Source organism: Ornithorhynchus anatinus, chromosome 1, assembly GCF_004115215.2.
Source record: "Ornithorhynchus anatinus isolate Pmale09 chromosome 1, mOrnAna1.pri.v4, whole genome shotgun sequence".
NCBI lineage: Eukaryota > Metazoa > Chordata > Mammalia > Monotremata > Ornithorhynchidae > Ornithorhynchus > Ornithorhynchus anatinus.
The window spans coordinates 148,819,187-148,839,791 of NC_041728.1; the positions used below are offsets into that span (position 1 = coordinate 148,819,187).

The 20,605-nt window shown below is 48.6% G+C and overlaps 1 protein-coding gene across 6 annotated transcripts in view; it reads right to left on the bottom strand.

The window, feature by feature from the left end:
• KNG1 (kininogen 1) overlaps positions 1 to 20,605 on the bottom strand; it is a 73,979-nt gene that overhangs the window by 45,218 nt on the left and 8,156 nt on the right. For all 6 annotated transcript variants that reach the window (XM_029064952.2, XM_029064944.2, XM_029064935.2 and 3 more), the window contains exons 2-5: positions 19,225 to 19,335; positions 18,318 to 18,402; positions 10,082 to 10,254; positions 6,260 to 6,367 (exon numbers count right to left, since the gene is read on the bottom strand). In XM_029064952.2, coding sequence (XP_028920785.1) covers positions 6,260 to 6,367; positions 10,082 to 10,254; positions 18,318 to 18,402; positions 19,225 to 19,335 — 477 coding nt within the window. The remainder of the gene's footprint in view (positions 1 to 6,259; positions 6,368 to 10,081; positions 10,255 to 18,317; positions 18,403 to 19,224; positions 19,336 to 20,605) is intronic.

Below are 20,605 nucleotides of genomic sequence, written 5' to 3' on the forward strand. Positions count from 1 at the left end.
ATGGGGATCAAGATTTTGAGCCCCATGAGGGACATGGACTGTGTCCAACCTGAATACCTTTTATCTACCCCGGCACTTAGAACAGTGCTCGGCACATAGTAAGCACTTAACAAATACCACAATTATTATTATACTATTTTATACTACTCACAGGTTGTTGTTGTTTCTTCCTCATTCAACAAATCTGTTCTGCCTATGGAGATTTATTTTAATAATAATAATAATAATAGCGTTGGTATTTGTTAAGCGCTTACTATGTGCCGAGCACTGTTCTAAGCGCTGGGGTGGATACAGGGTAATCAGATCGTCCCACGTGAGGTTCACAGTCTTAATCTCCATTTTACAGATGAGATAACTGAGGCAGCGAGAAGTGAAGTGACTTGCCCACAGTCACACAGCTGATAAGTGGCAGAGCTGGGATTCGAACCCATGGCCTCTGACTCCCCAGCCCGGGCTCTTTTCCACTGAGCCCCGCTGATTTTGAAGGTAGCACCTTGTTGCAGTTTTATGGGGGAGAGAAAATTAGCTCTAAAAGCTGCGACTGTCCATCTCTTCAGATGCTCTCCAATCTGAAGTAACTCAAATGTCTCAGTCTTCCTATAAAGGGAGGGTTGTTGGTCCTGAAAAATCCTGCACTAAGCAGTAATAATAATAATAATGTTGGTATTTGTTAAGTGCTTACTATGTGCCGAGCACTGTTCTAAGCGCTGGGGTAGATACAGGGTCATTAGGTCATCCCACGTGAGGCTCACAGTTAATCCCCATTTTACAGATGAGGGAACTGAGCCACAGAGAAGTGAAGTGACTTGTCCACAGTCACACGGCTGACAGGGGCTAGAGTCGGGATTCGAACCCATGACCTCTGACTCCCAGGTCTAGTCTCTTTCCACTGAGCCACGCTGCTTCTCATGCTAAGCACAAATGATTTCTTCCATTACCGCAGAACGTTGTATTCCAATAGGCTTGCATTATTAGAGAAACCTGCACTGATTTCTAAACTTTGTTTTTTAAATGGTATTTGTAAACCCATAGGTCAAACACAGTTTTAAGCGCTAGGATAATAATAATAATAATAATAATAATAATAATGTTGGTATTTGTCAAGCGCTTACTATGTGCAGAGCACTGTTCTAAGCGCTGGGGTAGATACAGGGTCATCGGGTTGTCCCACGTGCAGTTCACATTTAATCCCCATTTTACGGATGAGGTAACCGAGGCACGGAGAAGTGAAGTGACTGGCCCACACTCACACAGCTGCCAAGTGGCAGAGCCGGGATTTGAACCCATGACCTCTGACTCCCAAGCCTGGGCTCTTTCCCACTGAGCCCCGCTGCTTAGGTACCAAGTTAATTAGGTCAGACACAGTCCTTGTCCCACATGGACTTTACAGTTAAAGTGGGAGGGAGAACCGGTATTTAATCCTCATTTTACACTTGAGGAAGCTGAGGCAAGGAGGAATTAAGTGACCTGCCCAAGGTTACCCAGCGAGCAGTTGGCAGAAAAAGAATTAGAACTCAGGTCCTCTGACTCTCCGGCCTGTTCTCTTTCCACTAGGCCATGTTGCTTTCTATCTAAAACAGTCAGCGACACCATACACGGGTCACAACTGATCACCTTATATTATAGTCTGATATTTTATTCTACCAAGGGCTTAGTACAGTGCTCTGCACACTGCAAATAATAAATAACTGATTGATTGATCTGAGTGCATTTCATCGTATGATTAATGCCATTAATAACATAAAGATGTTCCTGCCCTACGTGTTAGAAATGCCATTTTCTTTTTCAGAGCTGTTCAGAGCTCTGCCAACATACTACTGCAGTCTCCTCGCAGTTAACTGGGTTCTTCTGCACGGTGCATTAAATTTATCCGTGGCTCGGTGGAAAGAGCCCGGGCTTTGGAGTCAGAGGTCGCGAGTTCGAATCCCAGCTCTGCCGCCTGTCAGCCGTGTGACTGTGGGCGGGTCACTTCACTTCTCCGGGCCTCAGTGACCTCATCTGGAAAATGGGGATGAAGACCGTGAGCCCCACGTGGGACGACCCGATTCCCCTGTGTCTACCCCAGCGCTTAGAACGGTGCTCTGCACATAGTAAGTGCTTAACAACTACCAACATTATTATTATCCTTGTGGACAGGGACTATGTCGGTTGTAGTCTTATATTTTATTCTACCGAGGGCTTAGTACAGTGCTCTGACACTGTAAATGATGAATGATTGATTGATTGATTGATCTGAGTGCATTTCATCATATGATTAATGCCAGTAATAACATAACGATGTTCCTTCCCTATGCGTTAGAAATGCCATTTTCTTTTTCCGAGCGGTTCAGAGCTCTGCCAACGTACTACTCCAGGGTCCTCTCATTTAACCGGGTTTTTCTGCGTGGGGCGTTAAATTTATCAGTGCCTCAGTTACCTTATCTGTAAATTGGGGATTAAGACTGTGAGCCCCAGGTGAGACATGGACATGGATTAACTCGTGTGGCCCGGAGGATAAGCCCAGGAGTCAGAAGGCCCTGGGTTCTAATCCCGGCTCGGCCACGTCTCTGCTGTGTGACCTTAGCAAGTCACTTCGCTTCTCTGTGCCTCAGTTCCCTCATCCGCAAATTGGGGATTCGATACTCGGGCTCCCTCCTACTTAGACTTTGAGCCCCATGTGGGATCTTATTTTCTCATCTCTAACCCAGCACTAAGTACGGCGTGGGGCTCATAGTGAGCGCTTAGCAGTGACCGTAATTATTAGCGCCTGGCTCACAATAAGCGGCCAACAAATGCTATAAAACCCTCACACAGAACGATCTTTTTCCCACGGTACGGCTCAGGTATCTCGCTCACACAGCCGACATGCCCGAGCCGGAAATCTCTGGCCTTCTCAGCAAGCTGGCGGCACTGAGCCCAGGGTTCAGAGCTTGGGGTGTTAAGCCCCGGTCCCCGTTGTGATTTTTCTCCAGAGATCGTAAGGTCTCCGGCTCGTGCCCGCTGCTTGACGACATGCCCAGGCTCAGTGGTTTTTATTTTATAAATATATTTATTTACATTAATTTCTGTCTCCCCGCTAGACCGCAAGCTCGCTGTGGGCAGGGAATGTGTCTTTTATACTGTTATCTTGTACTCTCCTGAGCACAGTGCCGTGCACACGGTAAGTGCTCAATAAATGCGGCGGAACCGAATGAACGAAAGGTTCTCACTCTTGCGGGGACGTCTGGAAGGCTTTGGGGCCCAGCTGCCTTGCCCTAGCTGTGGAAGCCACGTTGTACACGAGCCAAAGAACTTACCCTCTGCTCTACAGTGGTCAAGACCTTTCAACTCGGGAGCTCACCCCGGTCATACAGCATTTTCAGTGATCCCTCCTCGGTACTTTTCTAGTTCACTCGAGCCACGGGTTAGGTTGCATGATCTAGAGTGACCTGCATTTCGCTTCCCTTTCTGATAAGTGTCGGTGAGAGAAAAAGTAATGCTTGCCTTTATTTTAGAAACAGCGTGGCTTAGTGGAAAGAGCACAGGCCTGGAGGTCAGAAGGGCCTGGTTTCTAATCCCGTCTACTTGTCTACGGTGCGACCTTGGGTAAGTCACTTAACCTCAGTTCCCTCATCCGGTTCCCAGGTGAGCACAGGCCTGGAGGTCAGAAGGACCTGGTTTCTAATCCCATCCTCGTGTCTACTGTGTGACCTTGGGTAAGTCACTCACTTCGGTTCCCTCATCTGTAAAATGAGTGTGAGCCCCAGGTGAGACAGGGACTGCGTCCAGCTCAATTCTTTTTTATCTACCGTGCGTGGCATATAGTAAGCTTTTAATAAATACCATTAGCAGCAGCAGCAGCAGCATCTTATCATCATCTAGAACAGTGCTCTGCACATAGTAAGCGCTTAACAAATACCAACATTGTTATTCATTCAATAAGTATTATTGAGTGCTTACTATGTGCAGAGCACTGTACTAAGCACTTGGAATGGACAAATCGGTGACAGATAGAGACAGTCCTTGCCCTCTGACAGGCTTACAGTCTGATCGGGGGAAAGGGACAGACAAAACAATGGCAATAAATAGAATCAAGGGGATGAACATCTCATTAAAGCAATAGCAAATATTATTACTATCATCCAAAGCAACTAACAATAAACAGTAATAATAATAGTATTTATTAAGCGCTTACCACGTGCCAAGCACCGTTCTAAACTCTGAGGTAGATACAAGGTAATCAGGTTGGACGCAGTCTCTGCTCCACATGGGGCTCACACTCATATCCCCCTTTTACAGATGAGGTAACTGAGGCCCAGAGAAGTGATGTGACTTGCTCAAGGTCACACAGCAGACACGTGGCAGAGCTGGATTGGAACCCATGTCCTCTGACCCCCCCAGGCCCGTGCTCTCTCCATTAGACCATGCTGATTCCCACGCTGAGGAGCAGCGTGGCTCAGTGGAAAGAGCATGGGCTTAGGAGTCAGGGGTCGTGGGTTCTAATCCCAGCTCATCCACCGGTCAGCTGTGTGACTTTGGGCAAGTCACTTAACTTCTCAGCGCCTCAGTTTCCTCATCTGTAAAATGGGGATTAAGACGGTGAGCCTCTCGTGGGACGACCTGACTACCCTGCATCTCCCCCAGCGCTTAGAACGGTGCTCGGCACGTGGTAAGCGCTTAACTGCTACCAACATGATTATTATTAGACCGTAAGCCCGTCAAACGGCGGGGACCGTCTCTACCTGTTGCCGACTCGTTCATTCCAAGCGCTCAGTGCAGTGCTCTGCACAGAGTAAGCGCTCAGTAAATACTAATGACTGACTGAATGAATGAATACGATTCCCTAGGTGTTTAAATGTAATAGATATGGTAAGTTAGACTTCCAGTTTGGACTATTCTGTGTCTCATTTCTAAACTGGCTCATTTCTAAACTGCCCTGCCTTCACAGATGGCTCAAGAAATCCCACGTGATCCGTATAATACGGACTCAGCAGCCTCAGGCATAAATGATCTCCATCGTCTCCATCTCTAATAGATGGAGAAGGGGGTGACCCACTGAGGCTCGAAGGTGACGTATTGAACCAACACACGCCAGCCCTTCTTCATGCAGCGTGCGGTAAGAAGATGGAATTTATTACCAAGCTGAAGGGACGCAGGCTGAAAATATGAACAGGCTCAAGAGGGATCTGGAGATGTTCATGGACAAGAAGCCCATGATGGTTTGCCTCAGTGAAAGTTAATAATAATAATAATAATGATAGCGTTGGTATTTGTTAAGCGCTCACTATGTGCCGAGCACCGTTCTAAGCGCTGCGGTAGATCCGGGGTAATCAGGTCGTCCCACCTGAGGCTGACGGTTAATCCCCATTTTCCAGATGGGGTAACTGAGGCCCAGAGAAGTGAAGTGACTCGCCCACGGTCACACAGCTGCCAAGCGGCAGAGCCGGGATTCGAACCCATGCCCTCCGCCGCCCAAGCCCTTGCTCTTTCCGCTGAGCCACGCTGCCTCCCGACAATGGAGAGAGAAAAAGCTGGCCTCGTTAGAGATGGAGCAAGGCTATCCCCCAGGCGAATTTGAGAAAGCAGATATTCATTCAGCTTTGACGGCGGAAACAGGTTATTTTCCGCTCCTGTGCTAGTTAGTGAATCAGCTCAAGGCAGAGTTAAGACCTGACCACAGTCGTCTGCTTTAACATTTGCACGGCCCGTGGAACAACCTTCTTACCTCCCTTCTCTCCTTCCACATCCCCCTCTGGTGCCAAACCTCCTCACCGGGCCTCGTTCTCGCCTGTCCCGCCGTCGACCCCCGGCCCACGTCCTACCTCCGGCCCGGGACGCCCTCCCTCCTCAAATCCGCCAGACGATCACTCTTCCCCCCTTCGGGGCCCTCCTGAAGGCTCACCTCCTCCAAGAGAACTTCCCAGACTAAGCCCCCCTTCTCCTCAGCTCTCCGCCTTCCCTCCGCGTTGCCTCGACCTGCTCCCTTCGCTCTCCCTCCCTCCCTGCCCCACTTAGGTCTATGTGTATATATCTATAATTCTACGTATTTATATCAATGCTCGTTTACTCGGTTTGATGTCTGCCTCCCCCCTTCTAGCCTGTAAGCCCGGCGCGGGCAGCGACCGTCTCTGTTGCCGAATTGTACTTTCCAAGCGCTTAGTACAGTGGTCTGCACACGATAAGCTCTCAATAAATACGACCGGATGGATGGGTGAATGTTTTTAAGGACGTGCCTGATCTACTTCGCCTCATACACCATACGTGGAAGAGAGTGTCGATGACATTTAGGTTGAATACTTACTCCGCCGGGCATGGGTTTGCAGTCTGGAAGTAACTCTTCGAAATCCTGCTTGGAACAGTTAGTTTGTATAATTGTGTAGTGAACGTCAAAGTTCCATCCGGACACCACCTGAAATAATTTCATCATTCGTTAATTTAGAAGGAGCTTCAATCATTCGGTCGATGCCGTGTATTCATTCAGCAGTGTTTATTGAGCGCTCACTATGTGCAGAGCACCGTACTAAGCGCTTGGAATGGGCAATGTGGCAACAGATAGAGACGGTCCCTGCCCACTGACGGGCTCACGGTCTAATCGGGGGAGACGGACGGACAAAAACAATAGCAATAATTGAATGCTCATGGTGTACGAAGGGCTAGGTAATGCTCAGTTCGGTAAAGAGTCAGTACACACAATCCCTGCACTCCGGGAGTTGACAGTCGTGGTATTTATTGAGCGTGCACTGTGTGCGGAACACTGTACTAAGCGCTTGAGAGAGTACAGGGAGGAGCCAGGGAGGAGCTCACGGTTTAGTTTCAACCAATTTGGATTCTTAAACACCCCCGGGGCTCTTATTTGCAGCGTTTTTGTTATGCGACAAAACGCACTGATCTCCCGTTGGGTTCTCGACAGTGCGGTGTCTCCGGAGGGACCAGTTGTGTCATTCGCTTAGTACAGTGCTAAGCGCTTAGTACAGTGCTCTGCACACAGTAAATGCTCAATAAATGCCACCGACTGAATGAATTCCCACTTGGTCATCCGGTTCGACTGAGTCATTCTGATTAAGTGCTGGGGCGGATACAAGAGAAGCAGCGTGATCTAGTGGATTGTACAGACCTAGGAGTCAAAGGACCTGGGTTCCAATCCCAGCTCTGCCACTTGTCTGCTGTGTGGCCTTGGGCAAGTCGCTTCACCGCTCTGTGCCTCAATTACCTCATCTGCAAAATGGGGATTAAGACTGTGAGCCCCACGTGGGACAGGGACCGTATGCAACCCAATTATCTTGTATCTACCTCAGCGCTTGGGACAGTGCCTGGCACATAGCGCTTAACAGATAGCACACATTATGATTAATAAATACCATAAAAAGTAGGTCGGAATGGATAGAGCACGGGCCTGGGAGTCAAAAGGACCTGGGTTTTAATCCTGGCTCCTTCTCTCATCTGCTGAGTGGTCTTGCACAAGTTACTTAACCTCTCTGGGCCTCAGTTACCTCATCTGAAAAATGGGGATTAAGACTCTGAGGCTCACGTGAGACAGGGACTGTGTCCAACCCGAATTGCTCGTAACTACCCCCGTGGTTAGTATCGTGGGGTCCGGCACATAGTAAATGTTTAACAAATACCCCAATTATTATTATTACTATTATTCCAGCTCGAAACGCTCACTGCTCTTGCAACTTAATATAACAGAGAAGGGCAGAAATGAAGATAGGAGCAAACACGAATTTTGACGGAGGTTTATTTCATTTTTAACCGTAAACGTCAAATGAAAGAACATCCAGTTAGGGCTGAAAAGATCCAAAGCTTTTCTTCGATCAACCAGTCAGGGACTGTCTTTACCAGCTCCGTTTTATTATATTCTTCCAAGCGCTTAGTACGGTACTCTATACCCAGTAAGCACTCAGTGAACGTGATTGGATCGATCGATTGTCATTTACTACGTGTTCGCTCTCAACGGAGCGCGGTACGAAGTGCTTAGGAGCGTACGATTATGTAGCTATAATTCCTGCCCTCAAGAAGCTTTGAGTCTAGAGGGAGAGAGAGAGAGCAATTAAAATAAATTATAGGTAGGAGAAGCAGCCGTGTATAAGGATAGGCTTCCTCCGTGCCGCTGCGATCAAAGTGAAAAGTCGGCACTTAGTATTGGTAGTTAAATACTTATTTTGGGCAAATCACTGAGATTTTAACTGGGTTTTTACCCACATCGGTTAAAACGGAATCCTGCGGCAGCATGGCATAGGGAACAGAGCATGGACCTGGGAATCAGAAGGTCACGGGTTCTAATCCTGGCTCCACCACCTACTTTGAGACCTTGGGCAAGTCATTTCACTTCCTCTGTGCTTCAGGTATCTCATCTGTGAAATGGGGATTGAGACTGTGAGCCCTACATGGGACAGGGACTGTGACCAGCTTGATTAACTTGAATTTAGCCCAGTGCTTGGCACATAGTAAGCGCTTAACAAGTACCATTATTAGCACTGATGATGCGGACGTAACGCAACTATCAATCAAGCGACGGTATGTATTGAGTGTTTACTGTGTGCATAACACTGTACTAAGGGCTTGGGAGAGTAGAGTTGAGCCTGTAGATTGGGGGAGGCAACTGAATTTAAGGTAGGTACGTAAGTGGTGTGGTGGGGGATGGGGGTGAATATATAAGTGTTGGTATCTGTTAAGCGCTTACTACGTGCAGAGCACCGTTCTAAGCGCTGGGGGAGATACGGGGTCATCGGGTCGTCCCACGCGAGGCTCACAGTTAATCCCCATTTTACAGACGAGGGAACTGAGGCCCGGAGACGTGAAGTGACTTGCCCGCAGTCACACGGCTGCCAAGCGGCAGAGCCGGGAGTCGAACCCATGACCCCTGACTCCGAAGCCCAGGCCCTTTCCACTTAGCCACGCTGCTTGGGAAGCGGTGTGGCCCAGTGGAAAGAGCACAGGCCTGGGGGTCAGAGGACCTTGGATCTAATCCCAGCTCCGCCACTCGTCTGCTGTGTGACCTCGGGCCGGTCACTTAATTCCTCCGGACCTCAGTTCCCTCATCTGCAAAATGGGGAATCGATACCCGTTCTCCCTCCTACTCAGACTGGGAGCCCCATGTCGTCGTCAGATGCCGTCAGAGTCATTTCGGATTCATAGCGACGCTCACCAGAACGTCCTATCTTCACTACTTCGGTAGTTGTTCCGGTGTTTCTATCCATAGGGTTTTCTTGGTCGAAATATGCAAGTGGTTTTTACCCACTGCCTTCTTCTAAACGTTTTTCTAAATTCTAAATCCTGAACGCTGCCTCTGGGCAAAAGTGGGAAGGTAAGTGGAGTGGAGGTCTTCGGTCCTGCAGAGACGGTAATACGTACCCTCGTTTCTCTATGATCCGGAGTGTGCATTCTTACAAAATCACCCCTGGATGTACTGCGTGCAAGCAGGCTCACGCTGTCAGATGAAGCCTTCCCTAACTGCCTAACAACGTTCCAGCTAAAATACGCAGAAAAAATATTACCATGTGGAAAAAACAGGTGTATAATCCTCTAGACTGTAAGCTCGTTGTGGGCAGGGAACGCGTTTACCAACTCTGTTGTCGTGTACTCTCCCTAGTGCTTAGCATTATGCTCCGCGCACAACAAGTGCTCTATAAATACCGCTGATTGACTGATTGACGATCCGAATCAGAAACAGAAGATGCCAGAGAACTCCAAGGTCCATCACCAATTATGCTTTCCAACACACTTTTAAATACCGGCCCGTCGTTAGGTCTCTATTCGTTGCCCGGTTGTACTTTCCAAGCGCTTAGAACAGTGCTCCGCACACAGATTGAATGAATGAACCAACGGATCCTTGTCTGTTTTCAGGATAATCAGTGGCACAGAAATAGGGCAAAATACAGTTTTAATTAAGAATATTTTGGGGAACTGGATCTTCCGGGTGGGCTGGTTTGTGAGGCAGATGAATCAATCGCTCAGTCCTCCGAAAGCCGTACGTTCGGCAGGCCCCGGCAATTCTCCCTCACTTAGGGGATATCTCTGCCTCCAATAATGCTTCCCCTTTATGTGAAAATCCCACATATATTAAGAAAACCTAGGCAATTAATTTTTTTAGGCGAAATGAAGAAAAATATGTGATACCAACCTGCCTTTGGGCCTTTTTCACTTCGTTAACTCGGAAGAGGAAGGGATGATTAGTCCTGTTGTTGAAATGCTGAAGGCCATGTTTCAAGATTGGAATTAAGTCTGTGCTGGTAGGGGAGATGGGATGTATGCATCCGGAGCACTCGTAATGCGCTGTAATCACTGGGCCTTCAGCTGGAAGGGGCAGATGGAAAAACGGATGTGACTTAGACAAGTTTAGTAAAAACAGACTCAGTCCTGAAAGAATGAAGGAAGAGCCATGTGAAACACGTGCTGCCGCTATGACAATCCCACTTTTTGGTTAGAAAATTTAGGAATGAAAGAAATCGTACCCTAGTCCCATTCTAGGGTGTGGATTTTTTGTGCAGAGGCTAACTCTGGGATAATTTACGGCTTTTATTGCTATTTCTTAGACTGATGCGATGCATCAGAATCCTTCAGTCGACGCTATTATCGAGTGCTCATTCGGTGCAGAGAACTATTTGTTAAGAACTGACTTCGTGCCGGGCACTGCACTAAGCGCTGGGGTTGGACACGGTCCCCGTCCCATGCGGGGCTCACGGTCCCAATCCCCAGTTTACAGATGAGGTAACTGAGGCAGAGAGAAGCTAAGTGACTGGCCTAAGGTCACACAGCAGACACGAGGCAGAGCCGGGGATGAGTACAATACAACAGGCGTGATCCCTGCCCTCAAGAAGCTTACAATCTAGTGGGGGACACGGACACAAAAAGAAATTACAGGTAAGGAGAAGCAACGAAGTTTAAAGATAGATAGATATAGGTGTTGTTGGGGGTGGAAAGGAAGATGAGTATTTTGGAGGTTTGGGTTTAAGTACCTAGGTGACTCAGTAGGCCAGGAGAGAGGATGGGGAGATGAAAGATTAGACCGAAAAGGCTTCCGGGAGGAGATAATAATAATAATAATGTTGGTATTGGTTAAGCGCTTACTATGTGCCAAGCACTGTTCTAAGCGCTGGGGGAGATACAAGGCAATCAGGTTGTCCCACGCGGGGCTCACAGACTCGATCCCCATTGTACAGATGAGGTAACTGAGGCCCAGAGAAGTGAAGTGACTCGCCCACAGTCACACAGCTGACAAGCGGCAGAGCTGGGATTCGAACTCATGACCCCTGACTCCAAAGCCCATGCTCTTTCCGCTGAGCCCGTGGGTACTAAAAATGGGGAGAGAGTAAGGATAAGTAATGAGCAATGAGAGTAGAAGCAGCATGGCGTGGTGGATAAAGCGTGGGCTTCGGAATCAGAAAGTCATGGGTTCTAATCCCAGCTCCACCCCTCGTCTGCTTTGTGAACTTGGGCGATTAATTCACTTTACTTCTCTGGGCCTCAGTCACCTCATCTGTAAAATGGGGATTGAAACTGTGAGCCCCACATGGGACCGGGACTGTGTCCAACCCGACTTACTTGTATCCACCTCAGCACTTAGTACAGTGCCCGGCAAATAGTAAGTGCTTAACAAATACCATTATTGGAAGCAGCGTGGCTCAGTGGAGAGAGCCTGGGCTTGGGAGTCGGGTTTGAATCCCGTCTCTGCCACTTGTCAGCCGTGTGACTGTGGGCGAGTCACTTCACTTCTCTGGGCCTCAGTGACCTCAGCTGCAAAATGGGGATGAAGACTGTGAGCCTCACGTGGGACAAGCTGATGACCCTGCATCTCCCCCAGCGCTTAGAACAGTGCTCTGCACATAGCTTAAATACCAACATCATTATTATTATTATTATTAACGATCTGCCAGATTTGAAAGGGGAGGCAGTTCCAGGCAGAGGGGAGATGTGAGCAAGAGATTGGCAGCGAGAGGGATGAGAACAAGGTTACAGTGCGTGGCTTAGTGGCCAGACTAGGGGCTTGGAAGTCGGAAGAACCTGAGTTCTAATTCCGACATCACCACTTGTCTGCAGTGTGACCTTGGGCAAGTTACTTCACTTCTCTGTGCCTCAGTGACCTCATCTGTAAAATGGGGATTAAGAGTGTGAGCCCCGTGTGAGATAGGGACTGTGTCCAACCTGATTAGTTTGTATCTCCAGACTGTAAACTTGTTGTGGGCAGGGAATGTGTCGGTTCATTGTTATATTGTACACTTCCAAGAGCTTAGTAGAGTACTCAGTATACAGTAAGCGCTCAATAAATGCAATGGAATGAATGAACGAGTAAGTAGGCTGACGAGATAAATGAAGCATACGAACTGGGAGGTGGTGGGAGAGAACTGGGGACAGAATTTATGAACTGGGTTCTAATTCCTGCTCCACCACTTGTCTGCTGGGTAACCTTGGGCAAGTGACTTCACTCGTGGCTCAGTGGAAAGAGCCCGGGCTTGGGAGTCAGAGGTCATGGGTTCCAATCCCAGCTCTGCCACTTGTCAGCTGTGTGACCTTGGGCAAGTCACTTGACTTCTCTGGGCCTCAGTTCCCTCATCTGTAAAATGGGGATCAAGTCTGTGAGCCCCGCGTGGGACAACCTGATTGCCCTGTATCTCCCCCAGCGCTTAGCACAGTGCTCGGCACATAGTAAGCGCTTAACAAATACCAACATTAATTCTCCGTGTCTCAGTTACCTCATCTGTAAGACGGGGATTGAGACTGTGAGCCCCACGCGGGACAGGGACAGGGTCCAACCCGATTTGCTCGTGTCCACCCCAACACTTAGTAGAGTGCCTGGTACATAGTAAGTGCTTAACAAATACCACAATTATTATTATTATGAAGCGCCTCAAAGCAGGTGCTCAGGAGTTTCTCTCTGATGTGGAGAGGGGTGGGCAACCTTTGAAAGTTTTCGAGGAGGGCAGTGTCTCATACGGCGTGATGCAGTAGAAAAGTGATTTGGGCAGTGAAGAGAGGAGACTGGAGTCAGTGACATCTCTGAGGGGCTCAGACAGTTATGGGTCGGGATGCGACAAGTGCCCGGACGTTTGGACAGAGAGATAAGGGTGGATTTTGGAAATGTGAAGAAACAACTGACAGGATAGGGTGACCGACTGAAGGTGGCTGTTGAGACGGAGAGAGGAATCGAGGCAAATGCCCAGGTTGTGGGCTTGAGAGATCGGGAGGATGACGACAGGGGTGGGCAATTGATAAGGAGGAGAAAATTTGGAGGAAAGATGCGCAGTACGGTTACGGACCTGTTGAGAGCAAAGGCGTCCGCAGGACATCCATTTAGAGATGTCCTGGAAGGAGGAGGAGTTGCCAATCTGCGCAGAGGCCGAGAGAGGCTGGGGCTAATGAAATAGATTTGGGAGAGCTTCACCTAGAGGTGGTATTTGAAACAATCAATCAATCCATCAATCAATCAAGCAGTTAAGTTCCCGAAGGGAGCAGAGATGGAGACTAGAGGGGAACCCAGAACTGAGCCTAAAGGGAACCACGGTCGACGAGTGGAAGGCTGAGGAAGAGCTGGTGAATAAGATAAAGAAGAGAGGTAGGAGGAGAACCAGGAGAGGACTGTGTCATCGGAGCTCGTTGGGGGCGGGGCGTGTGTCTGCCTGTTGTCGTATTGTACTCTCCCAAGTGCTTAGTACAGTGCTTTTCATGCTGTAAATGCTCCATAAATACAAATGAATGAATGAAACCCAGGTTAGTTATTTTTTCTAGGACCAGGTGCCGGTCCACAACGTCAGAGCCTGCTGAGCGATCAGGGGGAATTATGGCGGAGTTGAGTCCGTTTGGCGAGGAGGAAGTCATTGGTGATCTTGGAGAGAGCAGTTTCAGTGGCATGAAGGGGGAACAAAGCCGGATTGTGGAGGATCAAGGAGAGAGTTGGAGGAAAAGAAGTGGAGGCTTGGTCGTCAGCAGTGCATTCTAGTAGTTTGAACAGGAATGGTCAGAGAGAGAGAGATGGGGCAATAATTGGAAGGGGTGGGGATTAGGATAAGAGATAAAGATACAATAGAAGTGATACCCTCCCTTGACTCCTGAGTCCCTCCAGTTTTCGCTCCATCTCCCTCCTACCCTTCTTCTCCAAACTCCTCGAGTGAGTTGGCTACACCCACTGTCTTGAATTCCTTTCTTCTGACGCTCTACCTGACCCCCTCTAATTTGGCTTCTGTCCTCTTCACTCCACAGAACCGCCCTCTCAAACGTCACCAATGATCTTCTTGCCGAATTCAACGGCCTCTATTTCAGCCTAATCCTCCTCGACCTCTCGGACGCCTTCGACGCCGTCGACCACCCCCTTCTCCTGGAAACATTATCTAATCTTGGCTTCGCTGACCCTGTCCTCTCCTGGTTCTCCTCATCTCTCTGGCTGCCCATTCTCGGGATCCTCCTCCGCCTCCCCTAACTGTGGGAGTTCCTCAAGCTTCAAGTTCCGGCTCCCCTTCTATTCTCCATCTACGCCCACTCCCTCGGAGAACTCATTCGCTCCCATGGCTTCGACTATCACTTCCATGCAGCTGACACCTAAATTGACCTCTCCAGCCCTGATCTCTCTCCCTCTCTCCTGCCTTAGACGCATCTCTATTTGGATGTCCTCCTGTCACTTGTCCACAAGAGAATCCCTAATCTTTCCTCCCAAACTCCGTCTTCCTCCTGACTTTCCCATCACTGTAGACGGCACCACCACCCTTCCCGTCTCACAAGCTCATAACCGTGGCATTACCCTTGACACCTGTCTCTCATTCAACCCACTTATTCAATCCATTACCACATCCTGCCAATCCCACCTTCACAACATCGCTAAAATACGCCCTTTCCTCTCTATTCAAACTGGTACCGCGGAAATTAAATCACTTATCCTTTCCGCCCTTGATTGCTATATCATCCTCCTTGCTGACCTCCCAGCCTTCTGTCTCTCCCCACTCCACTAATAATAATAATAATAATGTTGGCATTTGTTAAGCGCGTAGTATGTGCAGAGCACTGTTCTAAGCGCTGGGGTAGGCACAGGGGAATCAGGTTGTCCCACATGAGGCTCACAGTCTTAATCCCCATTTTCCAGATGAGGTAACTGAGGCACAGAGAAGTGAAGTGACTTGCCCAAAGTCACACAGCCGACAAGCGGCAGAGCTGGGATTCGAACCCATGACCTCTGACTCCCACGCCCGTGCTCTTTCCACTGAGCCACGCTGCTTCACTTCACTCTGCTGCCTGGATCATTTTTCTACAGAAAAGTTCGGGACATGTTTCCCCACTCCTCCAGAAACTCCAGGGTTGCCTATCGACTTCTTCATCAGTCAAAAACTCCTCTTCGCTGGTTTTAAAGCACTCAATCCCCTTGCCCCCCTCTTACCTCACTTCGCTACTCTCCTACAACAACCCTTCTCTCCTCTAATACTGACCTTCTCTCTGTGCCTCGATCTCGTCTCTCTCAACGGCAACTCCTCGCCTACGTCCTCCCTCTGGCCTGGAACACCTTCCCACCTCATATCTGACAGATGGTTACTCTCCTCATCTTCGGAGCCTTCTTGAAGGCACAACTCCTCCAAGAGGCCTTCCCTGACTAAGTCCTCCTCTCCTTTTCTCCCACTCTCTCTTCCGTGTCGCCCTGACTTGCTCCCTTTATTCATTCCCCTATCCCTCAACCCCACAGCACTTTTGTACATTTCCGTGCTTTATTTATCTATATTAATTGTCTGCCGCCTCCTCTAGATTGTAAATTCATGTCGTGGGCAGAGGCTGTGTCTGTTTACTGTTTTATTAGGTTCTCCCAAACCTTTAGTACAGTGTTCTGCAATCAGTAAACATTCAATAAATACGAATTAATGAGTGAATGAAAAGCTCGTATTTGAAAGCAGAGGGGAAGGAGCCATTGGAGAGTGAGCGATTGGAAATGGCCGTCAGGGAGGAAAGAAGGGTGGGAGCAAGTATTTTCATGAGATGTGGAGTGGACAGATTTCAAAAGCAGGTGTGAGACCTCCTCCTGATATTTGGCTGAGTTATGGCGGAACTAGGGCTAGGACACGGGATGCAGAAGGGAGCGAGAGAAGAAAAATGAAGGCTTAGTCAGGGAATGCCTCTTGGAGATGTGAGTTTTACGAAGACTTTGGAGGTGGAAAGAGTGAACCTCTGTCAGGAATGAAGGGGGATCTGGGTGACCCTCACCCTGGGATTTGTACCTTTTATTCACCTCACTTCAACCCCACAGCGCTTATATGCATAACCGTAATATTTTAATTCCTGTCTCCTCCTGTAGACTGTGAGCTCCTTGTGAGCAGGGAGCATGTCTATCAACTCCTTTCTTCTGTACTCTCCCAAACACTTAGTACAGTGCTCTGCATACAGTCAGCGCTCAATAAATAGGATTAATTGATCGATTGGAATTCCCTCCCTTTTCATATCTGACAGTTCACCATTTCCCTCACCTTTGCAACCCTTTTCAAATCGAATCTCGTCCAAGAGGCTTTCCTTGACTAAGTCCTTATTTCCCCTCTCCTCTACCTGGTGAGTTGACTATTGGCTATGTTCCCCTTAAAAAATTTTAATACTCACCTCACCCCCCACTGAACCTATGTGAATATTCTTATACTCTATTTCCCCTGTCTGCAATTTATTTTAATGCCTGCCTCTCCCATCTCCCCTTGTTGGATTATACTTTCCCAGGTGCTTAGTACAGTGTTCTGCGCTCGATAAAAATCACCGATCGATCGATTGATTGGTTTGGAACTCCCTCCCCCTTCATATCCAACAGACCAGAGAAGCAGCACGGCCTAGTGGATAAGGCACGGGCCTGGGAGTCAGAAGGTCGTGGGTTCTAATTCCCAGTCCGTCACTTGTCTGCTGTCTGAACTGGGGCAAGTCATTTCATTTCTCTGGGCCTCAGTTCCCTCATCTGTAAAATGGGGATCGAGACCGCGAGCCCTTTGTGGGACAGGGATTGTGTCCAATCCGATTTGTTTGTCTCCACCCCAGCTCTCAGTACAGTGGTTGGAGCATAGTGAGCCCTTAACAAATACTATAATTATTATTATTATTATTGCCACCACTTGCCCCATCTGTAAAGCCCTACTAAAACCATATCACCTCCAAGAGGTCTTTCCCAAGCCCTCCTTACCTGTGGAAGCCCTCCCTTCTAACAACGTTTGGGTTGGTACCCCTTAAGCACTTTTGTGTTCTCGCCCACCCCCCACCCCACAACACATTATTATTATGATTGATTGACTCATAGCAGTCTGTCTCCCCCTCTAGACTTTAAACTCACTGTATACTGTGTTGTATTGTACTACTGTTACTACTACTAATAAAGATAATGATAATAATAGTGGTATTTGTTAGGCTCCGCGCTAGGAACAATACTAAGCACCGGGGGAGGTACCCTGTCTCTACCCCAGCGCTTAGACCAGTGCTCAGCGCCTAGTAAGCGCTTAACAAATACCAACATTATTATATTACGTGCAGATCGGGTTGGACGCAGTCCCACATGGGGCTCACGGTCTTTATCCCCATTTTACAGATGAGGGAACTGAGGCATAGAGGAGTGAAGTGACTTGCCTAAGGTCACACAGCAGACAGGTTAGAGAAGCAGCGCGGCTCAGTGGAAAGAGCACGGGCTTTGGAGTCAGAGGTCATGGGTTCGAATGCCGGCTCGGCCACTTGTCAGCTGGGTGACTTTGGGCGAGTCACTTCACTTCTCGGTGCCTCAGTTACCTCATCTGTAAAATGGGGATTAAGACTGTGAGCCCCACGTGGGACAACCTGATTCCCCTGTGTCTCCCCCAGCGCTTGGAACGGTGCTCGGCACATAGTAAGCTCTTAACAAATACCAACCTTATTATTATCATTATTATTATTACAAGCGGCGGAGCCGGGATAGGAACCCAGGTCCTTCTGACTCTCAGGCCCGTGCTCTAGCCACTAGGCCATGCTGCTTCAGAATGACAATAATGTTGGTATTTGTTAAGCGCTTACTTTGTGCAGAGCACTGTTGTAAGCACTGGGGTAGCTACAGGGTAATCAGTTTGTCCCATGTGGGGCTCACAGTCTTCATGCCCGTTTTACAGCTGAGGTAACTGAGGCACAGAGAAGTGAAGAGACTTGCCCACAGTCACGCAGCTGCCAAGTGGCAGAGCTGGGATTCGAACCCGTGACCTCTAACTCCCAAGCCCGGGCTCTTTCCACTGAGCCATGCTGCTTCTCTACCGCTTCAGAACACTTAGTACAGTACTCTGCGCCCAGTAAATACTGAATATATACCAATGACTGCTTCACCGACTGAGTTCCCCTCTACCAGAAACTGCTTTGCCACCAGAAGAAGTTAATCTATCTTTTCGACGGACATATGTTTGACATACCTGGAGTAATCTGACAAGTCTGCAAAGACACCGTGAATTTTTCTTTATTCTTTGTCTTTACTGTAGCCGTGCACTCTCCAGTGGCCTAAAAACAAAGAGACTGTTGACTTTGATCTGTTTGACACAAATGAAACCTCTGGTGTTGTTAACGAAGAGTCTTCGGGTGGTGCTTGGAATCAACCCAGTGACGGTTTTGATAACGTTAAAAATGGCCAGTGCAGTTCTTTGGAAGAAAGGAACCGCAGTTATCAAGTATTATACTATGCACTCTGAACTCCCTCTCCCCTCCCTCGCCCTCGACTCCTTTCTGGAATCTGGATGCCGCTCTGGGAAACCGGCTATTCTAGCGGGGCCTCTTGGACACGCCACCCCAGACATCTTTCACTTCCCTAGGCGCTCAATAAACCACACGGGTTGATTAAACACCCCTTTGGCTTTGCTGATAAAAGCCCACATTGGTGGTATAACACCAGCATCCACAGAACTCACAGAGATCCAACAAAGAAAGAGAAATCTTCCAGATCAAAGCTAGACCTGCCTAGAGTAACACTAGGCAGCTCCCAATATAGGTAGAACAAGGAATTGTTCCAAACACCCCTCTGTGTCGCCCTGATTCTCAAAACTGCTGCGGGGAGCAAATCACACCAAACTTTCTAGAATTAAAACTTCTGGTCTCAGCTGGGGACATCAGTGAGTGACCACATTTTCACATTTATCCATTTAATGTTTCCCAGGAAAGACTCTCTGGGCCATCTCTGATGTCTTAGTCTTGCATTCATATTATTTTATCCTTCTGTACGTATGGAAGTTTCAGTATCAACGAGTCAAACTGCATTAGCGATTCTTCCCAAAACCAAATTTCACACGGAAGAAACAAACGAGGGGGAAGGAGTCTAAAAAAACTTACAGCTTCGGCAGCTTCTCGATAGTCACAGTCTTGCCAGTGTTTGTCTTTTTGGACAGGGCAGTCACCTTCCCTTATCTGGTACTTTAGTGAGTAAAAGGTATCCGAGTCAGTCTGCAGAGAGCAAAGGAAACGTTGCACATTTGCCACGTGAGAAGATGGGAACCCCCCCTAAGAACCTTGCTAGCCACGCTACTAAATGAGGAGGCTGTCTGAGGGTGATGGTGAGTTTTCCTTCAAATCAGTTCACAGGTGAATCTCCAACCTTAGTTTAGCAGGGTCTATCATAAGCCCCCAGGAGGGACGGCGCTTGTTTTATTGCCACTGATGCCTGTTTACTTGTTTTGATGTCTGTTTCTCCCCTTCTAGACCGGGAGCCCGTTGTGGGCAGGGATTGTCTCTCTCTGTTGCTGAACTGTACTTTCCAAGCCCTTAGTACAGTGCTCTGCACACAGTAAGCGCTCGATAAATGCGACTGAATGAGTGAATGGCGCTTCACACCCATTGGATGTCGGAAGGACAGTCTCTAGCTATCATTCATATTAACGTCTGCCTCCCCCTCTAGACTGTAAGCTCTTCGTGGGCAGGGAACACGTCTGCTAATTCTCTTGTACGGTGCTTTCCCCATTTGCTTCGTATACTCCTCCGCACATAATCCGTGCTCGATAAATGCGCTTGATATCAGGGACATTTTTCTATTTAGTGGTATTCGTGAAACGCTACGTGCCAAGCTCCAGGGTAGGTACAAGCTAGGCGGGTTGGACACGGTCCATGGCTCACTTCTCACAGTCTTCAGCCCCATTTTCAGATGAGGTAACTGAGGCCCAGAGAGGTTAAGCCAATTGCCCAGTGTCACACAACAGAGAAGTGGCAGAGCCGGGATTAGAACCTAGGTTCTCTGATTGCTCCCGGGCCACGCTGCTTCTCTACTTAGGACTTCTGTTTTGTATTCTCCCAAGCGCTTAGTACGGTGCTCTGCACCCATTAAGAGCTCAGTAAATACGACTGAGTGACGTAGGATGCAAACCTGCCAACTACTCATTCGTTCCAATCCTCATTCCAGCAGGAGCATGGCTGACCCGGACGAGAAAGCGGGCGCGGCTGGCGTCGGGGCCGACTGTCAGTCCCGAAGGCTAAGGATCGAGGCCCGTCCCCTGTGGGGACCGCAACATCGACGGTGTGGAAGGCATCTGGGTCCTCTTGTATTTCTGGGGCTCGAAGTTCCCCAGTCGCTACCTCGGACCCCAGGCCCGCTCTGAGACCCTTGATCAGGTTCCATAAACCCGGAGATGCCGGGATCTGAATATTTCTGAGGAGCCAAGGGTGACAGAGGCAGAGCTGGGAGCTGGGATCTGCTCATAATAATGTTGGTATCCGTTAAGCG